The 24,238-nt window shown below is 40.6% G+C and overlaps 2 protein-coding genes across 6 annotated transcripts; one reads left to right on the forward strand and one right to left on the reverse strand.

The window, feature by feature from the left end:
- Positions 1 to 2,959: 2,959 nt before the first annotated feature.
- LOC140995944 (ATP synthase subunit alpha, mitochondrial-like) lies at positions 2,960 to 7,323 on the reverse strand. The gene is made up of 11 exons (XM_073466119.1): positions 7,194 to 7,323; positions 6,642 to 6,717; positions 5,890 to 6,059; positions 5,404 to 5,577; positions 4,832 to 4,998; positions 4,347 to 4,647; positions 4,003 to 4,227; positions 3,799 to 3,906; positions 3,528 to 3,672; positions 3,274 to 3,424; positions 2,960 to 3,165 (listed from the first exon to the last, which is right to left on the reverse strand). The coding sequence occupies exons 1-11, from the start codon at positions 7,251 to 7,253 to the stop codon at positions 3,087 to 3,089; spliced, it is 1,656 nt and encodes a 551-aa protein (XP_073322220.1). The 5' UTR covers positions 7,254 to 7,323; the 3' UTR covers positions 2,960 to 3,086.
- Positions 7,324 to 9,518: 2,195 nt separating this feature from the next.
- On the forward strand, positions 9,519 to 23,246 carry ark2cb (arkadia (RNF111) C-terminal like ring finger ubiquitin ligase 2Cb). 5 transcript variants are annotated; one of them, XM_073466394.1, is made up of 8 exons: positions 9,519 to 9,728; positions 10,654 to 13,790; positions 13,962 to 14,093; positions 15,503 to 15,632; positions 15,804 to 15,908; positions 16,298 to 16,393; positions 16,949 to 17,052; positions 19,548 to 23,246. In XM_073466394.1, the coding sequence occupies exons 2-8, from the start codon at positions 13,357 to 13,359 to the stop codon at positions 19,663 to 19,665; spliced, it is 1,119 nt and encodes a 372-aa protein (XP_073322495.1). In that variant the 5' UTR covers positions 9,519 to 9,728; positions 10,654 to 13,356; the 3' UTR covers positions 19,666 to 23,246. The 5 variants fall into 5 exon arrangements, with proteins under 5 accessions (XP_073322495.1, XP_073322497.1, XP_073322496.1 ...); XM_073466396.1 differs by having other exon boundaries at positions 13,965 to 14,093; XM_073466395.1 differs by having other exon boundaries at positions 10,715 to 13,790.
- Positions 23,247 to 24,238: the final 992 nt, after the last annotated feature.

Here is a 24,238-nt window from a genome sequence, read left to right on the forward strand (position 1 = left end):
TTTGTCACTGGTACTCTGAACAAACAAAAAGAATAACTTTTACTAACCTGATCCTATTGAAATTCCTATGTGTCACCCTATCATCCCATGTGAAACTCTGTGAAGTTTCAGTTCCTTCTAAAAATGTAGTTAATCTTCTGCCAACTCAGGAATAATATCACGCAATCCACAGCGTGTAATTTTTAAGGAATGTCTTGTTATAAATTCAGGAAATTCCCTCAGAGAAACTTACCATTGTCTCTCTAAATCAAATTTGCTCAATAGGGTCAACAGAGTTTATTTCATTAGAGTACAAATGGCTCCAGTGCGATTACTATCTGGGAAGTGAACATGTGTTTAAGAGACTCTTTCCCAAGCACTTTAATTTGAAACTATGCAAGCGATGCATAAGGAGAAGTGAGCAGCAACAGACTGGGTGAAATTTCCTCTGGAGATTGCAAAAAAAAAAAAAAAACCCTTTTAGTAACAAAGAAAATTCAAAGATTGTTGTGAATATTGTGAATTTTTCACACTGGGTCATGACTCCAGGAGCGTGTGGCCATTGACAAACTGCTCAACTTGCTGTAGCATCACTTCTACCTCCCCCACGTCTGAAAATCTGACCGATCATGCTGTCTGTTGCTCCACAGAGCTCTCTCTTGTTGTCACGCTGACCTTGACAATAGTCCTTATTGAAAGCAGCTCCATTCACTCTCACATGTCACATGCCTCACTTTATCTTGCCAGACAGTGATGGCACTGCAGAAACAAACGACTCAGAATGCAGTGTGCAATGACAGATTAAACCCCCTCGCACTACACCTCTACCTTTGTTCCTCACACAGAGCACCTTTCTTGAGATACTATAGTGACTACTATAGTATACCACTATACTACTACAATGCATCTGGCTGGCTCCTGTGAGACAACAAGAAAAATGTGAAGAGAACCTAATGACGAGAGGGTCCCATTGACAGTATCGATTGCAAATAAACAATGAATGAGTAAATAATGGACGCAAATGGAGCCTTAAGAAGTGTTGAACTCCACGCCTGTGAGAGGAGAGTTTAAAGTTTCAGATGGAGTAACAACAACAGCTCTATCCATCTATCTCATCTCGTTCTTTTTTGGGTGGAGACGAACAAAGAGAGAAGTAGAAAAGAGAAACAGACAACAGAGAGGAGGGAACAATATAACAATAGGAAATGAGTTAACAGGGTAGACACGGTGATTAGGTATTACTGTTTCATGTAACAAAAATGCGAAACTTTTTATTTGTTCTGTTTGTATTTATTTCTGTGGATGTCAATGTGGAAATTATTTCAAAAATGTCCTTTTCTCTATTCCTTCCTTTAAAAATATGATAATTTAAATCATACTGTATTTTTTTGGTGTATTTAAAAAGACAATAAGTAGGGTGAAAGTAAGTAAGACGGGAAGGAAGGGCTCTGCTACATTCTCCTGCTTACACACAGAGATATTAAAAGGAGGATGGTGTGTATGTATGTTGGTAAAACCAAAACAAACTAAACTTATTTATGATTTTAAAAGAAATCCTATATTCTGAACTGGTGTAAGGCTTTTTGGCAACTTGGGCCAAATGCAGGCGCCCTACTGGCGACTTGTGTTGAGATAACCTTTGGAAGGGGCCGGTGAACTGACTGTTTAACCTGAGTAGCTCAGTCATGCCCTCTGCTGGACATGAATGAAACAAAGGCTACATAAGATGTTACATTATCTACAACAGGGGTGCGCAAACATTTTCCTTGGGAGGGCCAAAACTGTAACTTAATGGTGGCCCATGATCCAAAAGAAATGTTTTATTCAACTCTCTCTGGTGTGATATTTCTATTCTAAAAGGAACAACTGTAACGAACCAGTTTCCCCTTGGGGATCAATTAAATATTTCTAATTCTGAAAAATAATTAATAAATTGGGATCTAACATACAAAAGAAATTCTCTTACCTCATGAGAAACAAAACGGCTTGAAACTCTATTGCTAGAAACTTCTGGCCCGCCAAATCAAACGCGACCCTGCTTTAAGGCAACCATGAAGTGTCAAGTCATATTAGAAAAAGAGCTTAAACAATGTTAATTAAGTGATCAGTCATTCCATGGATCATTAATCTCAACTTTTTTGATAACTGATTAAATCTTTAATTCAGATTTGGGTTTCAAACAAAAATACAGAAGTCTGTTTGAAGCCTTTCTTGTTTTGTATCAATGTAAGATGAATACTTTGAGTCAGAAACAACGATTTAAAGCAGGCTCCTTCAGATGAAGATTTTTTCCCCTCTTTTTGAATGTTTCATAGACAAATATGCTGATGAACTGATGAATAATTTATTGCAGCCTAACTTAGAAATGAAATTCTACATCTTGTGCAGAAAAGCAAGAGCTCTCACTTGCTTTTAAATGTATAATGTGCATGAATATGCTTTATGAATTATGTTATGCAATATAGATTTGACAGGCAAGACTTCAAACACAAAGCTGTAAATATTCTCACTAAAGTCACTCCACAGTCAGTAATTGGGAGCAAGTCTAGATATAAGACAGGACAATACAGGATGGATTTGACGTGTGACGGTGTCACTGAATTTATTACCTTAGTATCAAACATGTCACCCCATCACTTCAACCACATCTGAGAAACCGGGCTTACAGTTCACTTATGCGTCCTCTGAAAACAGTGAGGGGCAGAACACACACTTGTCAAGTCATCTAAACACTCAGTAACCCACTTTTTAAATAATGCTCTTATGAACAAGTTGTTACAGCACAGTAAACAGAATTCATGACTGTGGCATGTGCTGAGCAGACATAAATTCAAACATATTTGATGTGTCTACAGAACAGTATTTGTTTGTTTGTCTCACATTGATTATTACCTCTTCTGCCACTAGTGAGATCTGCTCAGAGGGCTCCAACCCAAACACTATACTCACTGCGAACAATCAGAAGAATTTTACAGCACAGTAGGTTTGTAAAATTTTATTTGGAGAAATCTGTACATGGAGGTTTTGGCCTTCAGCGTGTTCACATAGATAAGCAGAATGGGGACACAGACAGGTAGCTCACTGAAGATCAAGAGAAGTGCTATCTTTTACTCGAAACTGGACAGGAAGGTCAGTACAAGCTGCTTCAGTTTAGCGTCTGATGCCTCTGAGATTTTGCCGTCAGCCCTGAAACAGAAAACATGTCAAGTCAGTTTGATACTTCTTAAACTTGTAGTCCAACTGTCAAAAAGGCAAATAGCTCAAACATCTTTTTGGCTGAGAAATGTGTCTCACTTGATTGCGGAGAGCAGGTCCTGGTGCTGGCTGAGGATGTGCTGCAGGAAAGCCTTCTCAAACTTTGTGATCTTGCTGGGCTCCATCTTGTCCAAGTGACCTCTGACACCAGCGTAGATGACTGTAACCTGCTCCTCAATGGCCATGGGACCTGGAGGGACAAAATGGGAGACAGTACAATTGTTTAATTTTGCATTTTTAAAAAAAAAGACATTCAGCTTAGCATTTCTGTTATACTTCTAGTGGACACTCACAGTACTGTCCCTGCTTGAGCAATTCAGTGAGCCTGACGCCCCTGTTAAGGAGCTGCTGGGTGGCAGCGTCCAAGTCAGAGCCGAACTGGGCGAAGGCAGCGACCTCACGGTACTGAGCCAGCTCCAGCTTCATGGTACCGGCCACCTAGAGGGGAGGAGTAAGAACATTTATAATGCTGTATGACCATCTAGAATAATTAACTGAAACAAAAGTTGAAATGAAGTTAAAATGGGTGATGTCTAAATTAAAAATATAAAACCCAGATGTTACCTGCTTCATGGCTCTGGTCTGGGCAGCAGAGCCTACTCTGGACACAGACAGACCCACATTGATGGCTGGGCGGATACCCTTGTAGAACAGCTCAGTCTCCAAGAAGATCTACAGCAAACAGATGAAGATCATCAATATAACAACAATGTAGTGGATGAGGTTTCATGCATGAGCGAAAACACAACCACGAATATGAAAACTAACCTGTCCGTCTGTGATGGAGATGACGTTGGTGGGGATGTAGGCAGACACATCACCGGCCTGGGTCTCGATGACGGGCAGGGCAGTGAGGGAGCCACCACCGAAGTTGTCGTTCATCTTGGCAGCTCTCTCCAGCAGACGGGAGTGCAGGTAGAACACATCACCGGGGTAAGCCTCACGACCAGGGGGACGACGCAGCAGCAGGGACATCTGACGGTAGGCAACAGCCTGAGTGGAAGAAGAAAACAGTAAAAGTTAACATTGTTGCATTTGGGAATACGACTACAATTTCATTATTAATATCCAATCTTTTGGTTTCACTTCACAAACTCAATCTGGGCCCTCACCTGCTTGGACAGATCATCATAGATGATCAGGGCGTGCTTGCCATTGTCTCTGAAGTACTCTCCCATGGAGCAGCCAGAGTATGGGGCCAGGTACTGCAGGGGAGCAGCATCGGAGGCGGTGGCAGAGACCACGATGGTGTACTTCATGGCATCAGCGTCAGTCAACCTCTTCACCAGCTGAGCCACGGTGGACCTCTTCTGTCCAATGGCGACGTAGATACAGTACAGCTTCTTCTTCTCATCGGTTCCCTCATTGAAGCGCTTCTGGTTGATGATTGTGTCAATGGCAATGGCGGTTTTGCTGGAGAGGGAAGACAAAATAAAAAAAGGTATCCTTACCATGTTTTTAAAGATTTTTTTGGGGATAGTTTTGGGCTTTATTGGACAGAAACAGTAAAGCAGAAGAAAGACAAATTGGGGAGAGAAGTGGATGAGCACTGGAATGATGGTTTGTCCAAATAATCATAAATTGTCAAAGTATTTACCCGGTCTGCCTGTCACCGATGATCAACTCACGCTGGCCTCTGCCAATGGGCACCAGGCTGTCCACAGCCTTGATTCCAGTCTGCATGGGCTCCCTCACAGAGATACGGGGGATGATACCAGGGGCCTTCAGACCAACACGCCTACGGATGCTGGCACCCAGGGGACCCTGAGAAAAAGAAAAAAAAGCATTTTAATGATGAACCAACATATCAAATCAGCAACAAGTGTGTCAATAACGCTATTTAACACATTAGTAACTCGATTTATCTATTATTGGTGTTAAGACAGTTTGGCAAAATCTACTCATCTAAGATTTGGTCGTATATACTAGACTCTCCAGACATTAACAGACTAATTTATGAAACTGAAAACCTACCATTGAAGGCACAGCTTTAAAATTAGTGTTAATTTTGATTATGACAACACTGGTTAAACAATTCTGTGGCCAACCCAAAATATAAGTACTGATATGAGAACTACTAATTACTTTAACAGGTACAAGCAAGGAGTCATCTGAACAATCAAACCTTAAGGTTTCTGCTTAAACATAATCTACAATGGTTCGAGTTACCTTTCCATCAATAGCGTTTCCCAGAGCGTCCACCACACGGCCAAGCAGCTCCTCGCCTACAGGTACATCCACGATGGCACCAGTTCTCTTCACGATGTCACCCTCCTTGATCAGCTTGTCGTTACCGAACACCACAACACCAACGTTGTCAGGCTCCAAGTTCAGAGACATACCCTGGAGGGAAAAAACCATTTACAGCTCATTAGCAGAAAGTTTGTTTAGGTATAAATAAAGCTAAATTGCAGATGTTGGAAATTCATGATACTTCATGAGTATTTTGCATTTTAAAAAGTACAAAATGTTCTTTGTTTTGTTCATTCAAGATGACACATGATCATATCCTATATGCACAATATGTGACAAAACCTCTAATTACAATAGCTTTGTCTTTTGCATAGTTGTAAATCAGTGCGTTAAGCCTAGAAAAAATACATAAACAAATAAAATAAAAAACTGATACGTTTCATAGTGTCCTTTTCTACATACCTTCAGTCCAGAGGAGAATTCCACCATCTCTTCAGCCTGGACGTTCCTCAGCCCATACACTCTGGCAATACCGTCACCAATGGACAGCACACGTCCTGTCTCCTCCAGGTCTGCAGCGGTGTCAGCTCCCAAGATCTTCTCCTCCAGGATGGAAGACACCTCGGCTGTGCCTGTCAATGAGACAACGTGCACCGTCGGGTATTGTTTCGCAACAATATGATATGACATTCATTTTAAAATTATGCAACAAAATTCTGGATGCCTGCGATTTTTTAAATAAAAAAATAGCCAAAAATAGGAAAAAGCAGTGTATTTATAAGGAGACATCTTAATATGACGCAAGATGACATTAGGGATTGTTTTTAATATTGTGATGTAGCTTAAATTTAGTTGTTTCCTGAGCTTAGATTATTACATTAAAAGTAAAGGTCATAGTGTCACAAAAGCTTTTCCATGAGAGCTCAAATCATTCAAAACTAGCTAAGCTAAATATTGTACAGGATAAAAAAGGGTAAATAACGTTATCAATTTAATGTCAAAGATAATCTGACATCGCTGTGATTTTGTAAACAGTGTTATTCTCCTCTATGAATGACGTACATTTTACTACAGAAAGTACCTCATTTTGACATTTACAAAGACAAACTCTGGAAACTCAGTATGATCAATGACCTTCATCAATCGCCTTTGAGTGCAGCTGACCCAAGTTGTGGAGGACAGAGTTTCTATCATGTTGTTTTTGACTTTCTCACCTGTCTTCTGCAGCCATGGTCTGTGTGTGTGGAGGTGGTTGACCCCAACGCAGGCGGCCGGTAGAGCCTTGGACACCTGATTTTAATGACAGACAGATACGATTAAACGTTGTTTGCACAGAACAGTTCACTAAATATATGGCAGGGACAGTCAACAATGTGCACTTAGAAAGCTGAGCTAGTCCAACGCTGCACAGCGCAGACGACATGCGCTGTCAGGCTTTCTGACCTTCAAAGCGTGGCTGAATGAGCTGTTAGCTGGTAGCTAGCATTAGCTTGCGTGCTAACTTTAGCGCCGCTTGCCGCAGGACGACGTTTCACAAGGGCAACTTCGACAAACACACTTAATGCAACAATTTCAAGATTATTACCGGTAGGTATCATCCAGAACATGTTAGTAGCGTTTAAAGCCGCATAAGTTAATGGATGACAAGTTAGCTAGCGGCCTGTGACGTTAACATTACCCTTCACGCCCACAAGGTTTACAACGATATTAAATAAACTTGCTGCAGCATCCTTATCAAATGCAGACTGTTTAGTTAAAGTACTTACAAATCCAGCCCGTCTGGGCAGGGTCCTCGCCAAAGCTGCTGCAACTCTCACGGATAACATTTTGTTGGGTTGCTAATGACCTGTCCTCCACCAACAGCGGCTTCGACCTGCTTGTGAGAATGTAATGGCTGAATGAACTCTTCTTCTATTTATGTGACCGATGTTGAGTTTCCTGCGCTGCCGCTCAGCTCTGCCCCCTGCCGTCAGGGGGAGGACACTGACCGCTATATTTATCCGCACAACTTGAGTTTGGACAAACATTTCTGACTTTATCTTACAATATGCATACAAGTAATATTTCAGTTTTTTATAGAATATTAATAAGTGTTCATGTGAGAGCTGTTGCATTACATTGTAAGGATATACCTATAAAACTGGCTAGTGTGTAGTCCATGAAAATAACTTAGACAGCAGTTGGCTGAAGAAGTACTCAGATTTTACTTAAGTAGAAGCAGCAGCACCACAGTGCAGAAATACATGCAAGTAAAAGTCATGCATTAAAATTTTAAAGTAAAAGCCAAAAAGCAATAGCATCAAAATGTAGTTTGCTTAAAGGTGCAGACTCAAAAATCTACTTTTCTTACAAATAGCACCTTTAAAGTACCCAAGGTTAAAGTACTAATTCTGCAGAATAGCCCATTTCAGAATATTATATTTATTATATTATTCAATTATGAATACTGATGGGTTTATTTGTGCATTACTTTGATATTGTAGCTGATAAATGTGGGGCTAACTTTGATCAATGTATCTATATTATATCTCGACTTATACATGTAAACATGTCCCCAACAGTGATCATTTAAGTCTTATTGATATCATACTATCATCACCTATTTGTTGATTATATTTTTATTCTTAATCTGAATCTAGAAAGTAACTGTCAAATAAAATTAAGCTCCCGACAGATACTCGATCTTGAGGGGGCAAAAAATTCCAATATCAGTATATCAGTCAAAATACACATTTTTTCCAATGTTATCAATCACTTGACGACAAAGATATGTAACAGGGGCAGGAAATTTTACAGTTTAACAATGAACTTTATTGTCTAAAACAATATCAGCGCACTGAAACAATAAACGTCCCTGGGATCTGATAATTATAAATTATCCCAGGCATCTTTTTCAGCATTATAATCTCTAAAATGAGTTAGTATAATTTGCATATCATATGTCTCTAATAATGTTTTTAAAGGCTGTTTGCTCTCAGAAGATTCAGCATCTATAACATGAGCCTAAATTTTGAATGCCTTGCAGAGGACAAACAGAAAATATTTCTTATTACAGTATCTGGATAATAATATAATTGAATTCACAAGGTAAAAATGGCTGTCTTTAGATTTATGGAAATTATGCAAAACAAAAAACCGTGTAATTAGTACAATGATAAATGATAAAATACTTTTCTGTGGGAACATACCCAAAATAAATATTTCAGAATGAGATTTACCGAATGAAATAACTTTGCCATGTTCTTCTCTTATATCTTATCTGTGATCGAGTAGTCTTTATTATGTTCATAAATCACTGGGAATTTACCAACAGAGCTTAAAGGATAAATTCACCCAAAAATGAAAATATAGTCAGTATCTACTCAGTTTGATGCTGATGGAAAGTCAGATAAAGTTTCATTGTCTACAAAACATTTCTGGAGCTTCACAGCAAAACAGCGTTGCAGCATTCTCTTAAACACCTGATGTAGATGGGGACTTGTTTCAATACGTAAAAAAACAACTGAAAAATAAACATGAAATTGCTCTTTATAGCCTGTCAGGCGTAATTCAAGTCTCTGCAAGATTTGATTTGAAGAGATGTTATTCACACGTTTATTAATACTGTATGTTCAAATCAATTTTGGATCTTGGGCCTTCCAGAGACTTGATGATCCACATGGAGCCATTTTATGTGTTTATTTTTAACGTTTTAAAACAAGTCCCCATCTACTTCAGCTGTTTAGGAGAGAGCTGCAACCCAAAGCTCCAGAAATGTTTTGCTGACCATGAAACTCCATCCACTTTTCCCTCGGTATGAGGGCGAGTACACTACGCTGTCGTTTTTTTTGAGGGTGAACCTATCCTTTAATAGGCAAGTTATTAATTAATGTGTTCATTAGAGAACATAAGCTTTTAAAACAAACTATTTCTTTTGGGTGCAACATGGAGTCATTACCTCTTTAAATGCGTATTTAAAAGCCACAACAGTAGATTCCCATTCTTTTAATAGGATAACCTGGAGATACCCCCCTCAGCCGTGTCACCGCTGCAACACTGCCCCCTGTCGCCCCGGACATGAAATGACATGTCTGCTTTTGTCAACGACAGCCGAGCGAGTCAGACAGTCGTTTCGTTTGGTTTGCCTGTGGTGCTAGCAGCCAGCCAGCAACAACCAGCCGCCTGAATGTAGATCCGCATGGGCTGCTACTACTCTATCTCTCCAAATAACCCAGCGGAATCATAAGATAAGGATCCCAGGATGGTCTTAGTGCATGTCGGATATCTGGTTCTTCCTGTATTCGGCTCAGTAAGAAACAGAGGTACGGTATTAATATTCATATCGATCCAAAACATGTGCCCTGTTTATCTTAATATTCACTGCAGCTGTTGGCTAGCTAGCTCGAGCCTAGCCTTTTCGGGTTAGCTCGCGTTAGCAAGCTAAAAAAAAAAATCTACGCTCAAATTACTCGCGAAACCGCGCGTAACGTGATGCTACTGTGATTCTAGTTCATCGAAGGTGACTGTAAACTACCGAGTGATTTAGTCCCCCGTGTGTAATTGCGCCTCGTTATAAACAAATACCGCCGCTGAGAGATAAGCTAACTGGCTCGTCGGCTCTGGCTATTTCCTGGAACGGAAACATTCCTCACAAAGGATTCCACATGCACGGGGCGTGCGGTCCGAAATAGCCGACGCCAGAAACACATTCCTGCATAGAGGAAATGTGTTAGGGCAATACTGGCATTAGACGGGGTTTTTACTCTTAAGATTCATATCTCAGCAACATTACGATGCATTGTTGTTTCCCCCCCCGAGGCGCTATCGTTTATTTGCACTGTAAAAATACCGCAAAATAGACGTAGCCTTCCAGCCAGTCAGCTTATCTATGCCTGGATGATGTCATTTGAAGATCACCTTCTTCTGCTAGCGCTCGCCGTTTTCCCCCCTCTTGTCCGTGATTTTTACTCGTTATTATCCGTTTGAATTGGCCAGTGTGCTAATCGATACATGGCTTAATTGCCCCGGCGAGCGTAGACTTTCCTAACCATCAATGTTTCCGTCGCCTTTCTCTATTATTTGCTAATTGGCAATTCGGCAGCTGTTTTGTTTGAAGCTGCAGAAAGCCCCGAGTCTGCGGTCACAGTTAAAACAATGATCAAGCTACAGTGTAACATTAATATCATAACAGTGGCGTCAGTGATTTCATTGTGCTTTTATTTCTGTTCTTATTTCCCTGTTTCATAGTATGGAGGCTGGCTCTACATTCTGCATTTATCAGATCTTTGTCGTCCCCCCCATTGTGTAGCTAATGATCATCTGCTGCTGTGTGGTGTGGCGTGGCCTCTGCCTGTTCTCTGCATTTAGCTGTATTGTGAATCCCTTCTTCATTTCCTCTTTCCATCAGAAGACGACATTGGTATTAAAAAGCACCCCCTTCCCGAGATGTATTCAGTCATAGACTTTTCCATGTTAAGCAAGACTAAAACAATAGCTAACACCTAGACCAGAGCACCTTTTTTGTCTTTTTTCTGTCAAATTGCTGTAGCACTGAGTAAACATTTTAGCTCCTTTTTATTAGATATCAGTTGAATGTCATTGTGTACCTCCCATCCAGTCTTGATAGACAACATGCTGTAAATTCCTGTAAAGTGGATACATTTTGCATGATCTTAAATACTGCACTGCATTGTTGAACACCAGAATTTGGCTCATCTTCCTTCTCTTCACACAAGGTGCAATGTACATGATTAAAGAAGTGACCTGTAATTGAAAAGAAAATAAGCATGCAAAATTGGCACCACGTGCATGCCATTTTTTTTTATTAAACTTCGCATTTCAGCAAATGCTGTCATGTGATCACTTGAAATGACTTGAAGGTACACTGCACCTGCACACAACAACCTGCCATAACTGTCTCCATTTTTGTGTAATCCTTTTGTTCCCTTTGCAAATTTCAAGCTTCGAATCACACTGAATTGTCAGGGCTGTTTGCTCCTCTCGAGCAAATGAAATTTAAAAAAAAAAAAAAAAAAAAAGTAAAGCAAAACATGCTCACTGGTGGTTCATCACTTCCCAATTTTCCCCACTAACATAAGGCCAAAATGCTATCCATTTCACAGGGATGCCTATTTTCCTGCACTGCTAAAGAGATCCTCTATTAGTAATAACGTCTTTATTGTTTGGTTGTGGTCTCTCTTTACCTTTTGTTCTGGTAATAGTACTTTCAATGCATGGTCACATTTTATGATTCATAATTTTTGGTTTTTGGTTTTCTACATTGACTAGTGAAAATCCAATGTAATCTTTCTGTAGTAAAGATGTACCCTGCTGTACTGGAATCATGTGCTGTAGCCAACACGTCTGCTCATTGGATGCCGCTTTTGTTCTTTTTAACCCTATATGGAGCATGGTGGGCCTTGCCTTCAGTCTATGTTGTTTATTTTTGTTGCATGGATTTATACTATTATTACAAACAAACAAAGAAAACACAAATTCCACATATACTAATATTTTTCAATAAAGAATATAGTGTTTTTCCTAACCTTCAGTGTGCTTCTTGCTGATTTCCATTTATTGTCCTCCCTCTCCCTTGTCCCTACCTGCCCCCCCTCCACCCCCCTTCCCCACCCACCTCCTCTCCCGCTGTGACAAAGATAGACAATTTCCACGCTTCCTCCATCACAGGGCCTGAATGAGTCTATCTGCTGTCATTCATGGTGATCGTTCTCACTGAGACGCTTGAAAACGCAGTGTGCTACTCACAGTCTAGACTTGAGCCTTTGACCCACGGCTGCAAGGTCATCTCTTGTCCGCCCGGCTGCGCTGACGACTTGTCAAGCTGAAAATAATGCTGGAAAGTCATACTGCTTATCTTTCCTGGGTGTGTTTTAAAACCATACTGCGTTTTTCAAGCGTACTCCTAGTAAATGCAATGTAGACTTTGCCTATTTTCTCATGATTTTTAAAAAGATTTCCACTGTTTACATCAGAATTTGTCATGTCTTTTTACACTTTAAAATCAGATTAAACTCAAACCTCACACTGGATTTTTTCTATCTTCTATAAGAACTGCACAACTTGAATCTCTGAAATGGAAGATTTAAAATTCACTGCTTCAGTTTCTGCCAGATGGACATAACCGAACACAGAATATTAAATCCTGCTCCACTGCAGACCTAGCATGGCTTCCTTTTGGCCAGTATTTCCTGAAAAGTTTTAATTCAAAGCTAAATTTGGTGTTGCAATTTCCCAACCCTTCCATAATCAAAACCATCTTTATAAGCTTAAGTTGAGCATTAAAACCATATTGCTCCACAGCACAAGTTAGACTGTCTTTTTTTCCCCCTGTTGAGTCTCTACAGCAGTCTGCTCGCTACAGTTGCCAAATAGCTGTGGTTGGAGAGAGTAAAAAAAAAAAGCATTCAAGCTATTTCCTCTCAACTCCTGAATGTTCACATGGGAGAAGAACAAGAAGTGCTGTACTGTATGTGTAAGACACAAAGATACAGGAGGTTTCAGTGAAGCACAGATGCATAATAGTGAATTCATTGTCTGGTTTAACCTTTAAGAAGGAAAGAATTGTTCTTTATGGTTATATAGATAGGCTTGGCACTTTAACAGTTTAATATATATCTTACAGACAGCCAGGTACTAAAGGTTTTACCGAGTGCACTGACCCACTGTCAGCTGCAGAATTTACAAGAACTGCGTTGAAGACCATATCCTGGTAGATTTCATCTGTTCTGATCCAGTCCGCTTTGTGTGTGAGTCAGAAGACCAGCAGTCGATCCAGAGGTCGGAAAATGCAATTAAAGAAATGAAAGCTCGCGTTTTGTGTGCAGGACCAAAAAAAATGGTCGTCATGTTCATGGTACTTGTGGTAATCATCATTTTCCCACCCCCACAGAAGTATTTTTCACCCTAGGTAAGAGGTAGGGCTTCATTAACATGCTATATCACACACACAGTGACACCACATTTCACCCACAATTAATTCCAGCTAATCTCTCCCCTCAGGAGCCTGACAACTTCTCCTTATCCTCCACAGGATCCCATTTCAACCGGCAACAGCAGCAACAGCAGCAGCAGCAGCACAGCCATGCTACCTCTTGCCGGCACTTCCAGTTAGGTCCTCAGGCCCCGCTGCCCATGGACTTCCCCATGCCCCACCCAGGGCAGCCACAGTCAGGCATTAACCCCCACCTGGCCCCTCCCGGCCACCAGCATGGCCCTCCGCTCCACCCACCCCTCAACCCCTTACCCGCTCCCCAGTTCCAGGACATCCCTGCCCCTCCCTTCCTACCTCAGGCATTACACCAGCAATACCTCCTCCAGCAGCAGATCCTCGAGGCCCAGCACCGACACATCCTGCCACCGTCCAGGTATCCACAGGGCTTTGCAGGGAAATTTAAAAGACAAAAAATGTTTCGCCTTTGTTGTATCCAGTTAACCTCTTGGTTTAAGCAGACTGACGGGGTTGTGCAGTGACATCATATTTAAGACAAACTCTTGGTTTCCCAGGATGTTTTCAAATGATTGGTTATTTGTCTTAGCAGACGCACCCCAGAGAGAGTTCCTCACCAGCCCCACAGACTGCGGCCTGGCTATGAGTTTGCGCCCCCTCTTCATGTCCCTCCTCAGCCGGTGGTGCAGCAGCCCCGCTACCTGGCTGAGGGCACAGACTGGTAAGCAATATATATATATACATCTCATAAAACATTAAGCATCGCTACAGAGGCAAACAGTTTCCAGAAGGTTTTTATTTGTTTGAAAACAACACTGTCGTGAAATAAAGGGACATTTCCATGTCTTTTTTTGATTACAAAGTAGATTTAGGTGCTTTATATAAATACGGCCAAACTATCAAAGTGCTCAATCCACACAGCCGTATTCAGAAACGGCGCCTTTAAATGAGCTGTCAGGACTTTAGTGAGGTTGTGATGCGGAAGCACAGTTGGTGGTGCCTGCTTAGACCCATCACAGCTGACGAATCAGAGCAGACTGGCAGGCGGTCTTTAAAAAGACAAACACTAAACCGGAGCGTTCAGCCAGAGTGAATAACGGTGCTGCAGCAATGAACAGTATGAGAACATTAATACAATATGGGACCTTTAAGGTTTGGATTGCATACCAACAGAAAGCATACAAAATTAGACACGACTAATTTCTGACAAATCATTCCTCATTGTCAGTTTGTCTTAGTTGGACTGCACCAGGCTGCCTACAAATGTGAGTCAAGATGAGATGGAAGGAGTTTAAAACCAAGCTGGAGACACTAAAGTTGGCAATAAACTTTTAAATGTAACATTTATGCATGAGGAGTTTCATGAGGGGTCAAAGAGAGGTAGAGCCACACAGCCACTGACAGCATAATTGTTTTATAATGCTGGAGAGAAACACTTTTTATTTCAACTACATTACTGTTAAGTTTCATGACTGCATCTTGCACGGATGTGATGTTATTGCGTTGACCAAATCTTTCTATGACAGGCAAACAGACATATGAACACCTGGCAAAGCACCAAAAACTACTTCTGTGGTAATTCCTGCCACACTAGGTGTCTCCAGGTCCACAAATGTGGGCCAGGTTTGCTCAGACCATCTTCTTCAAATCTTTAAATTCAGCGTTCATTTTGATGTCAACTACACACCTGTTAAGTTTCCTGAATGTATTTTGCACAGCAATGACCTAATCTGACCTAAGCAGTGACCTAATCTGTCAGGCAGACAGACAAGGTGAAAACAATACCAGCTGCACTAGAGTAGATGGGAATGATTGGAACTGGGTTACAGTGATCTGATACTTAAAACAAATGTGGACCAGAGCCATAAAGTGGGAGGCCACTGCCCCCTTTCCTACTCCCTTACCTCTACATCAAAAGCAAACAAGCAATTGGAATTTCTATTTTTTAAAATTAGCTGAGCTTACGCTGCAGTCTTTCAGTACAAGTACCCCTTGTTGGGAATCACTGGCCTAAATAGTGCTGTTGAAATGAAGGGACACCCACTGTGCTGTGTATGAATCCACTGTTAGAATCACTATGAAATAACGACTTGTGTGCCACTGGCTGACTTGCTTTCGGTTTTTGTCCAGGGATCTTAGTGTGGATGCTGGGCTGCCCCCCCACCAGTATCACATCCATCCGCTGCCGCAGCACTATCAGCACTACTTGACCTCTCCTAGGATGCACCACTTCCCTCGAAACAATGCCTCAACACAAGTGGTAAGCCCCCTCTTCCTCTGTACAATCAATCATGATGAACTCCCAGCGATTCTCCTCTGGGTTTGGAGAGTGATCTCGATACCCAGCATCTGCGGGATGACCTGTGTTCCTCCGTCTTTTCTGATTTCTGCTGCAGAGCTGATGTTGCCTCTTTTATCTGTCATCTTCCAGGTTGTCCATGAAATCAGAAACTACCCATATCCCCAGCTACACTTGCTGGCTCTGCAGAGTCTCAACCCCTCCCGCCACGCGTCTGCTGTTAGAGAGAGCTACGAGGTTTGTGCTGCTTCTTCCTCTCTCTCCTCAGCAGACACACCAGTCAACACTCATTTATCATTGTTTCCACTGTGACCAACGCTCTGGACATGCTCGAGTGTAACAGATTTCCTTATTTCCAATTACTCTGGGTTCCAGATGCCTCAAATAGTCCAACTGCCTTTAATCTCGTGACATTTGTTTTCATTTGAATAAGACGCAATTGTTTTCTGAGAGGCTCTGTCCTGTTCCTCGAAGGAGCAATTATTCTATTTAATCAAAGTACTCCACACTTGCATTTCTTTTCTGAATGTTTTATTTTACAAATGATGATTCTGCAGATCTCTACAAATGCCTCTTAACACACTAAAACACTTACAAGACATACCTGTATGTTGTTTTCATTGTAGGAGCTTCTGCAGCTGGAGGACAGACTGGGCAGTGTAAACCGAGGGGCGGTCCAAACCACCATAGAGAGATTCACTTTCCCCCATAAGTACAAAAAGGTAAAATGGTCAGCTTCTTACTGGCTAGCTGAGCAATAGGATCTTTTTTGATGTGGTCTGGTTTAGTTGAAGCCTTGGGCACGAAATAAGCAAAGCAAAATATGAAAGAGGTGGATGGAAAAGGGCAGCACGGGGTCAGAAAGATCAAAGAGTAAAGATGAGAGTGGAGAGAGGGTCACGGCTCTCGCAGAAGTTCAAAGGTCAAACTAATTTCCCTTAGCAGATTAGTGAAACAGGTCTGCAGTGTGCACAATCCAAGGCGAGGGATGACTCATCCAGCTGTCTGCAGATATGTGCGTGGAATGAATTTAAAAAAGTGTCTACACTGAATATGACCCAAATACTCAGGGAAGAGAGTCAGATCATTTCGGTACATTGTGAGTGAGAAGAAGTAATTGAGTCTTTTCCATCTGATCTATATTTTGTCTTTTTCTGGGAAAGCATGATTAGGTGAGTTTTTTCCCTTTCGTCTGCGCTGACTCAGAGACACCGGTGGCACAAACATCACAGCTCCCAACATGCAGACGCACTTTAATAATTTACGTCTCTCTGCAGAGAATACCCCAGGACCTGAAGATGTGTCTGGATGATGAGGAGCTGGACACTGATGAGAAGTGCACCATTTGTTTGTCAATGCTGGAGGACGGAGAGGATGTCAGGTATGCCTATACGCTCATCATTTTCTTAAAAGAGGAGAATGCTGGTTATGCAGATTTGAACATAAGCTGTGCATGCAAATTGTGTCTTCTGGGGGATACATTTGTTTTACCTGTCCTCTGTTACATGCAGCTTTTAGCAATTCTGTAGTGCTAGTATGGCGATTTTGTTCAGTCAGCCAGTCACCCACTTAAGTCAAGACTTTTATATGTCAACACTTATTGTATTGATTGCCATGTCATTTGGGACAGATAGTCATGGTTCCCAGAGGATGAATCCCTCTGATGATTCTCTGACTTTTCTTCTAGCACCATCAGCAGGTTGACATTTGTAGTTTTGAGCGAATGTTTTGATGGCTGTTGGATCGATTCTTGCATTTCTGTCCCCTCAGGGTGAGCTGTAATAACTTTGTTCATCCCCTTACTTTTATCTAGCGCCACTCTCAGGCCAAAGTTTGTCAAAACACTTTGAATTTTTAGTAATTACCTGGGAAACTAATGGAAATCCCAAAACTTTTGTTGTGCTTTTTTGTTAAAGTCCAGCGTGTAGGATTTATTTCCATCAAGCAGTGAGGTTGCTCACTACCTCAAAATTGTACTTAAGTGCAGTACTTGAGTAAATGTACTCGCTACAGTCCATCACTGGTTTCCGACCCATAAAAATAGCATTCACAACAGTATTTGAGTCATAGTTAAGATTGGAAAAAGCTCTAATATATGTGACTTGGCACTTACTAGTATGGAAGAGCCTGAAAACAAAACAAATCTTGGCCCACACATCAGCCAAAACTGTTGTTCAGTGTACTTAAACCCTAATTCAATTGGTATGGTCTCATATTGTGTATGTCTTGATGACATAAACGCTCACAATTTGTTAACATGGTAATCTTTTTCCATCTCTACCCCATCCCATATCTTTATCTGTCTTTTGCCTGGTGCGATTTGAGAGACATCATAGAATGTGTTGTTTGTCCATATTATATTTTTACCTCCAACCTCGACAATGCCGTGGACATAGACACAGTGATGTGACCAACATTTACCCCTAAAGTTGTTTGTGGAAAGCTGGTGGAGGTCTTCTGTCTCCCCAGACAACCCTTTCCCTGCTGATTAGCCCTCAGAGAAACATGCTTACATTTAATAATTTATATATTTTCACATCACTTTCATTCAGAATGGATACACAGTCAGAGTCTAAGCAGTTTTTAACCCTAAATTGGTTCTGCCATGCAAGTTCAAAGCATCAGGGTTTGAAAATCCTATCACAGGATTTCTTCCAGCAACTCATCTTGAAAATACCACCTGAAGGCAACGTTAGCATTTCACAAAATCTTGTGATGCGTATCCAGTGTTGTGATCTGTCTAACTGGCAAAGTGACAAAACAAGTGATTTTACTCTGTGAAAAAGAAAAAGGAGGGAAGAAGAACAAAGCTCTTGAAGGCATTTGGTTTTCTAGGGTCAGGGTTGCGTCTGGTTGTATTTAAAGATAGAAAATGGAGCAGTGATACAGTGAAAGAGTTTGCTTATGCTTGATTATATAGTAAATTACTGTATATGAAAACATTCTCTGTTCTTCTAAGCATGCATCATTGATGATGTTTCCGGCTCTCTTTAGTTTGAAGTCACAAGTTTAGGGTTAAAGAAGACAACTGTGAGAAGAGCATATGCCTTTCATTATGTTTACACTTGGCATTTAAATGCTTTTTGAGTGATTTGATAGAAGTTGACAGCGCTAATTATCCATGATTGCACCTAAAACAGACAGAAATTCCTCTTCTGACTCTGTTATGAAGAACAAATGTGGATTTTTGGCAGCAGTCACAGTTTCCCCGCAGATAAAAATCAAATGTGAGCAGTGAGGAGAAATTTGATCACAAGAAGTCACTTGAGATGCATTCTGATGTCAAATGTGAACCAGAGTCAGACAACTGGATCTATTCTCAACACAATCTGGATACCGGGCATGACAGGACACATGAATCACAGGCACATTGAAGATTTCAAGGCCTATAACTCAGTGTTACTAAGCAGACAGGCTGTCTTTTCTGGTTTATTTTTCTTGATAAAGTAAACGACACAAAAAAGCTTCATTTAAGGACACTAAGATGCAAATAACAATTGATTACAAAGTAGGAGATAAAATATGAGAGATCCCATTGTAAGCGTAAAAGACAAAGATTGTCGTTTTCCCAGGGAAAATCATGTATCTCCAGATTTGATAACTTTAATTTTTTCAGATAAACTAAAAGATCAAGTGTTCCTTTATGGTTAGAGAAAAGTATCCTCCTTCTTCAGATGAATAAACCACTAAAAAAGGTATTCAATTATCTGAAAAATGTCACAAAACTAAAAACAGGGCTGTTTTGAAAAAGCTTGAAAAGTTGACATTTTGGAGATAGACAGGTTTCAAAATGCAGGGATTTAATGTTGCTGAACATTTTCTTGAAAGTCCTAAATTTATTTTAAAATCCTGACCGTGTCTCTCTTGTGTCTGCAGGAGATTACCCTGCATGCACCTCTTCCACCAGGGGTGTGTGGACCAGTGGCTGGCCACCAGCAGGAAATGCCCCATCTGCAGAGTGGACATTGAGACCCAACTGACCCCCGACAGTTGATAGCTCCTGTCGACTCCTGCAGCTTTGGATCTGGGTCTTGTTAATTCTCCATGGCCTCCCTCCGGGGGGAGGCTCTGCCAAACACCCCCTCTTCCCCCTCTGCATCACTCAACGAGCCTGCCTTTCTGAGACAGCTGTGACAGAGGGATCAACAAAGCACACTCACCTACAACACAACGAGGGATGGGGGTTGATGCATTTGCTAGTTGGCTGGACTGAAGGTTGGTTGAATGGACTTGCTGGATGTAAAAGGTAGGAGCGGACATGTATGGACAGATGTGCTGAGGCTTCACACGATTCTGTCAGATTGTGCACCCTGTGTGCATTTCTCCATACAGCCACCGAGAGAGGACACTCTGACCACCAACCTCCCCAGCTCAGTGTGGTGAATTAAGGCCATTTCTCTGCCACTATATCTAAACCCCTCTCCCCCGCAGGCCTGTGAAAAATCCTTTAAGCTGCACTCTGCCCAAGCCCTCAGCACATCTGTACAGAACATTATCAAATGATTAGCATGAGGTTGTTTGGTGTGAACTCTTGTAGCTGAACGCTTGTGGTGTAATGGAGTATAGTACTGAAAAAGTATTTACAGAGTAACAGTGTTGTGTAGCAAGCAAAAGCCTTTTTGAGAAATATGTTTGTGAAAAATAAACCTACAGAGAGGGTGACTACAGCTCTAACAGAGACGTGTTAAATCATAGACAATGAGGAAAGAGCTAGTTGTGTAAAAAGGCCAAAAATCCCTCTTTCTCGTCTAACATGGTTTTTGGATTTACAGTTAGTAGATGCCATCAGAGTTTGATGCTAAACCCGCTAACTGCAGGCATGGCTTCCAGTGATCTGTGTAGTGTCGTAGTCGGGCCTCTATAATCTAGAGCAGAGGCCTCAGATGTGCATGCTGTATGGCAGGCTTGGGCTGTGTCGTTAATGTTGTGGAGCAGTAGAAACAGGGACTGTGTCTGTGCATGTGAAACCGTTATACTATGACGATCCCACTCATTCATAGAGGAGGACAAGAATGCACCTAATACCCCCTACACCCCCCACCTTTCCCCTCCCCCCACTCATCCTGAGTAGACCAAAGTTGCCCTTAGACACCGATCTCAGACTGATGTAGCGTTTCTCTCCTGACGTTCAGGATTCAAAGAGCTGCTAGTAGAGTAGATCCGTGTCTAACTGCAACTCCTCTCTGTGGCCTCGCTCATGGCATGATCGTGACATGAGAGGGCTGGCATGATGGGCTTGAGGATGCAGTGCCTGAGTCTTGCCATCAGAGCGAATAAAATCTGACATTTGTATTACCTTTTACCAGAACCTTATTGCCTATCGAACAAGCACATGTGATTTCTATATACAGTGAATCGCCTCTGTTGTGTACCGGCTCCTTTTCATTTCAATCTAAGTTGCTCCCACTGTTTGATTAAAAAAAAAACGACTGTCTGGTGTTACAGGGAAAATACAAACTAGTTTGCCTGTGATAATGTGCTAGAATGTGTATGATTGTCCCCCCACCCCCCTCCCCCATGGTAGTAGTGTATGGTATTGCTAGAACAACTGTGATACGTTCAGTGATAGAAGCCGTTTTCTCTATATCATGCATGAACCATGTCGGCGTAGTTCACTTGAAGGAGGGTGAAAGGGAGAAAAAGCCATCCATTTGAAAAATACCAAACAATTGTTCTTAACATTGATTTTATTTCAACTGTCTTTTTTTTCTGCCATTTGTTTTCTTTTCCTTATTACTTGTAATTTTTTTTTTCGCTCACATGCCAATCTGGACATGGTACTAATATGCCGAGTCCTTGTCCATTTTAACCATAGTGAAGAAAAAGCTGCAATGCTGCAAAAACATATTTATTGTTGTTATAATGTAGCTTGTGTTTTGTAAATGCACTATAATATGGAGTTGCCTGATTTTTTGGTTTGGTGGTGTGGGTTCTTCTTGTCCTAGATTTTGTGTTTCTATTCAGTTACAAGTATTTCCATGCTTCCTTGTGTATTATTGGAGGGTAACTTGACTGTTTGTGTTGCGTTTTTATTTTTCTTTTCGTACGAAACCTCCATCCAAAAAACTACAGATGGATGAAAATGGAGGTTTGCTAGTTCACATAGAATGCTGTGATTAAAGATGCCTTAAGTATTTAACAATCATTATTTATTACTAACTGTAGCTAGCTAGCTATCGTGGTGGAATATTTAATGTCTCTATCTCATAACTTTGCAATTTAATCAATATATTTATTTAAAATAACACAAAATATTAAAAAAAGAATACCTCATTATGCATTGGTCGGTGGGGATGCTTTTGCATGCCGTCTGTGTTTTCTTTTTCAGAGGAGAAAAAAAGAAACTTGTTGAAAATTTGACGTGGGGGGTGTTTCCCAACACATTTTCTAGCCAGCATGGTGCTGTTGATCTGGATTTACATTCCATTCTTGTCACCTCTTGATTTTACTTTATATTTTTGTGTTTTTAGTATCATCCCTGCTCTGATTTAAAGCAGATGACGGGGTACAAAACCCCCCTTTTGTCTTAGTACGGCTCCGCAATTAGCTTGCTTTTGTTATACGATACTGCTTCGTTTCCCATAATCAGTCATATTTGAGTTAATTTTTTGATATTGTTTTTTTGTTTTATTTTGACCATGTTCATGATATTCCATCATATCTGGATCTCAATTTAGTGCTTATAATTTTAGGACACACATAATGAGCTGTATTATTTGTCCTTATGTATCGCTGGCAATTGCTTTGTGTGGGATTTTGGGAAGTATCTAACATGCTAACTTGAGCCATTGGTCTTATTGAGCAAATTTCTGTACTGTGGTTATACAATATAGATAGCGTGTTTTACACCTGGGTATAATAAGCTAACTACGTTTTCGGTGTGCATTTCTTATTAATACTCTACTAATCCTGCAAATTATTCTAACATATATTGGATTGGAATGACGCTGGCTGGTCTTACTATTATTATTTCATTTCGTGCTCTCACTGGCCTTACCCCATGTCCTCCACAGTGTACCCCATTACTCCAGAGCGAACTGGACAGTAGCCATAGTATTAACTCAAGCTGATGAACCGGAATGAACAGTAGAACTTAAAGCACAAGCTTTTTAATGCATGTCCTTCTCAGGTTTTCCTATGTGTATGTGGGAGTAGCTCTGTAGATGTGTTTAATATGATGCTGTACCTTCTTGAATATTTCAGATGTTTCTTTGCTGCTGAAAAAATGTTGATTATTAACCTGCCAGTGAAAAAGGGAAGTGGCCATCTTTGTACAACACACTGCTGTTTTGCTGTAACCGCGCAATGTTTTATGATCTTGAGTATTTTATAGAAAAGTAGAAGTATGTATCAATAATATGAAAGCAATAGCTAAATCATAATGAAGAATAACATGATCAGTGAATATTGTGGAAAATCTTTAGATTCACTCTGGGTGGATTTTGTACTGTATTTATTACTAATGATGATGCAAAAAGTTGCATAGCTTAACCCAAACTGTTCTGTCTCTTTTTTATTTATTGTCTTGTATATGATCTTTTTGTATGTGTTTTTCAAATAAACTGCCTAAAATGCTGACAACTAATCGAATTTTTGGTGTTATTCATACATTTATAGAATTGACAACAGTTTGAAATACATACAGTCTGTTGGCCATTATTAGCTTATTAGCAGATGTATCGGGATCAGCATGTCGGCCATTAATGAACAAGTCATTGCAGCACAGAAAAGCCTGTAGTATGCTTGAGATCATTTAGAAACAACAACCTTGACCTGCTCAGTACACATCTCGATTATAATGAAAGTTTATCGAACCAAAATGTTTTTGTATCATTATTGTATGAACAATGGATTAGACTTATTCGTTGATATCTACATTTTATTAATAAAGTCAAACCTAAAAAAATCCTGCCCTATTTGAACCTGACACAATATGCAAACTTGCAAAGTGAAAACATAAAATAAGAATAATTTACTTACTAAAGTAAGATGAAGTGTGAATTGTAGTATTTGTTGTAAAGACTCCGGGGAGAATATCAACCTCATTTCAACTTACATTAAAGCCCATTTATGAGTGGTTTTCTGGTTTACATTTCTGCTTTTTGCAATAAAGAAAGAAATATCTACAGTCCAAATGTAGTTTGAAATAAAATGCAGTCATTTTTTCAGCCAGTACCCGTAACTGATAACCAATAAATTCACATTTTTGTATTTTAAAAAGCAGTTTTCTAACCTGAGGGTTAGAAAGGCTGCAATGAAATGAGTAAAGATGGACGTCCTCATAACATTTGTTTTGTTAAAACTCATAAATTTGCTCCGTCCTCTCTGAACCCTTTAGCACATATGTTGCAAATTATAATCATGCTGTCTTCCTTTGACTGTAAAAAGACGTCCAACCTGGGGAAGAAATGTTTGGCTTTCTAGTCGACACTCTGTGACTCTAATCATCTGCAGCAGTTTGACATCATGTGCACAACGGGCTGCTCTTCTTCTTGTCGTTTCATGTGTATTGGTGGATCACAAACCTACTTTAAAGGTGCATACCACCACCTACTGTATCCGTGTGA

Source organism: Pagrus major, chromosome 5 (assembly GCF_040436345.1).
Source record: "Pagrus major chromosome 5, Pma_NU_1.0".
Classification (NCBI taxonomy): Eukaryota; Metazoa; Chordata; class Actinopteri; order Spariformes; family Sparidae; genus Pagrus; species Pagrus major.

What these genes read in the sequence shown, in the direction of transcription:
- ark2cb (XM_073466394.1), top strand. Translation starts at nt 13,357, where the DNA reads ATGCTATATCACACACACAGTGACACCACATTTCACCCACAATTAATT. An exon ending in CTGGCTGAGGGCACAGACTG is followed by an intron (nt 14,094 to 15,502) that starts GTAAGCAATATA and finishes GTTTTTGTCCAG; the next exon opens with GGATCTTAGTGTGGATGCTG. An exon ending in CTGTTAGAGAGAGCTACGAG is followed by an intron (nt 15,909 to 16,297) that starts GTTTGTGCTGCT and finishes TTTTCATTGTAG; the next exon opens with GAGCTTCTGCAGCTGGAGGA.
- LOC140995944 (XM_073466119.1), bottom strand. Translation starts at nt 7,253, where the DNA reads ATGTTATCCGTGAGAGTTGCAGCAGCTTTGGCGAGGACCCTGCCCAGA. An exon ending in GAAACGCTATTGATGGAAAG is followed by an intron (nt 4,999 to 5,403) that starts GTAACTCGAACC and finishes TCTTTTTCTCAG; the next exon opens with GGTCCCCTGGGTGCCAGCAT. An exon ending in TCTCCATCACAGACGGACAG is followed by an intron (nt 3,907 to 4,002) that starts GTTAGTTTTCAT and finishes TGTTTGCTGTAG; the next exon opens with ATCTTCTTGGAGACTGAGCT.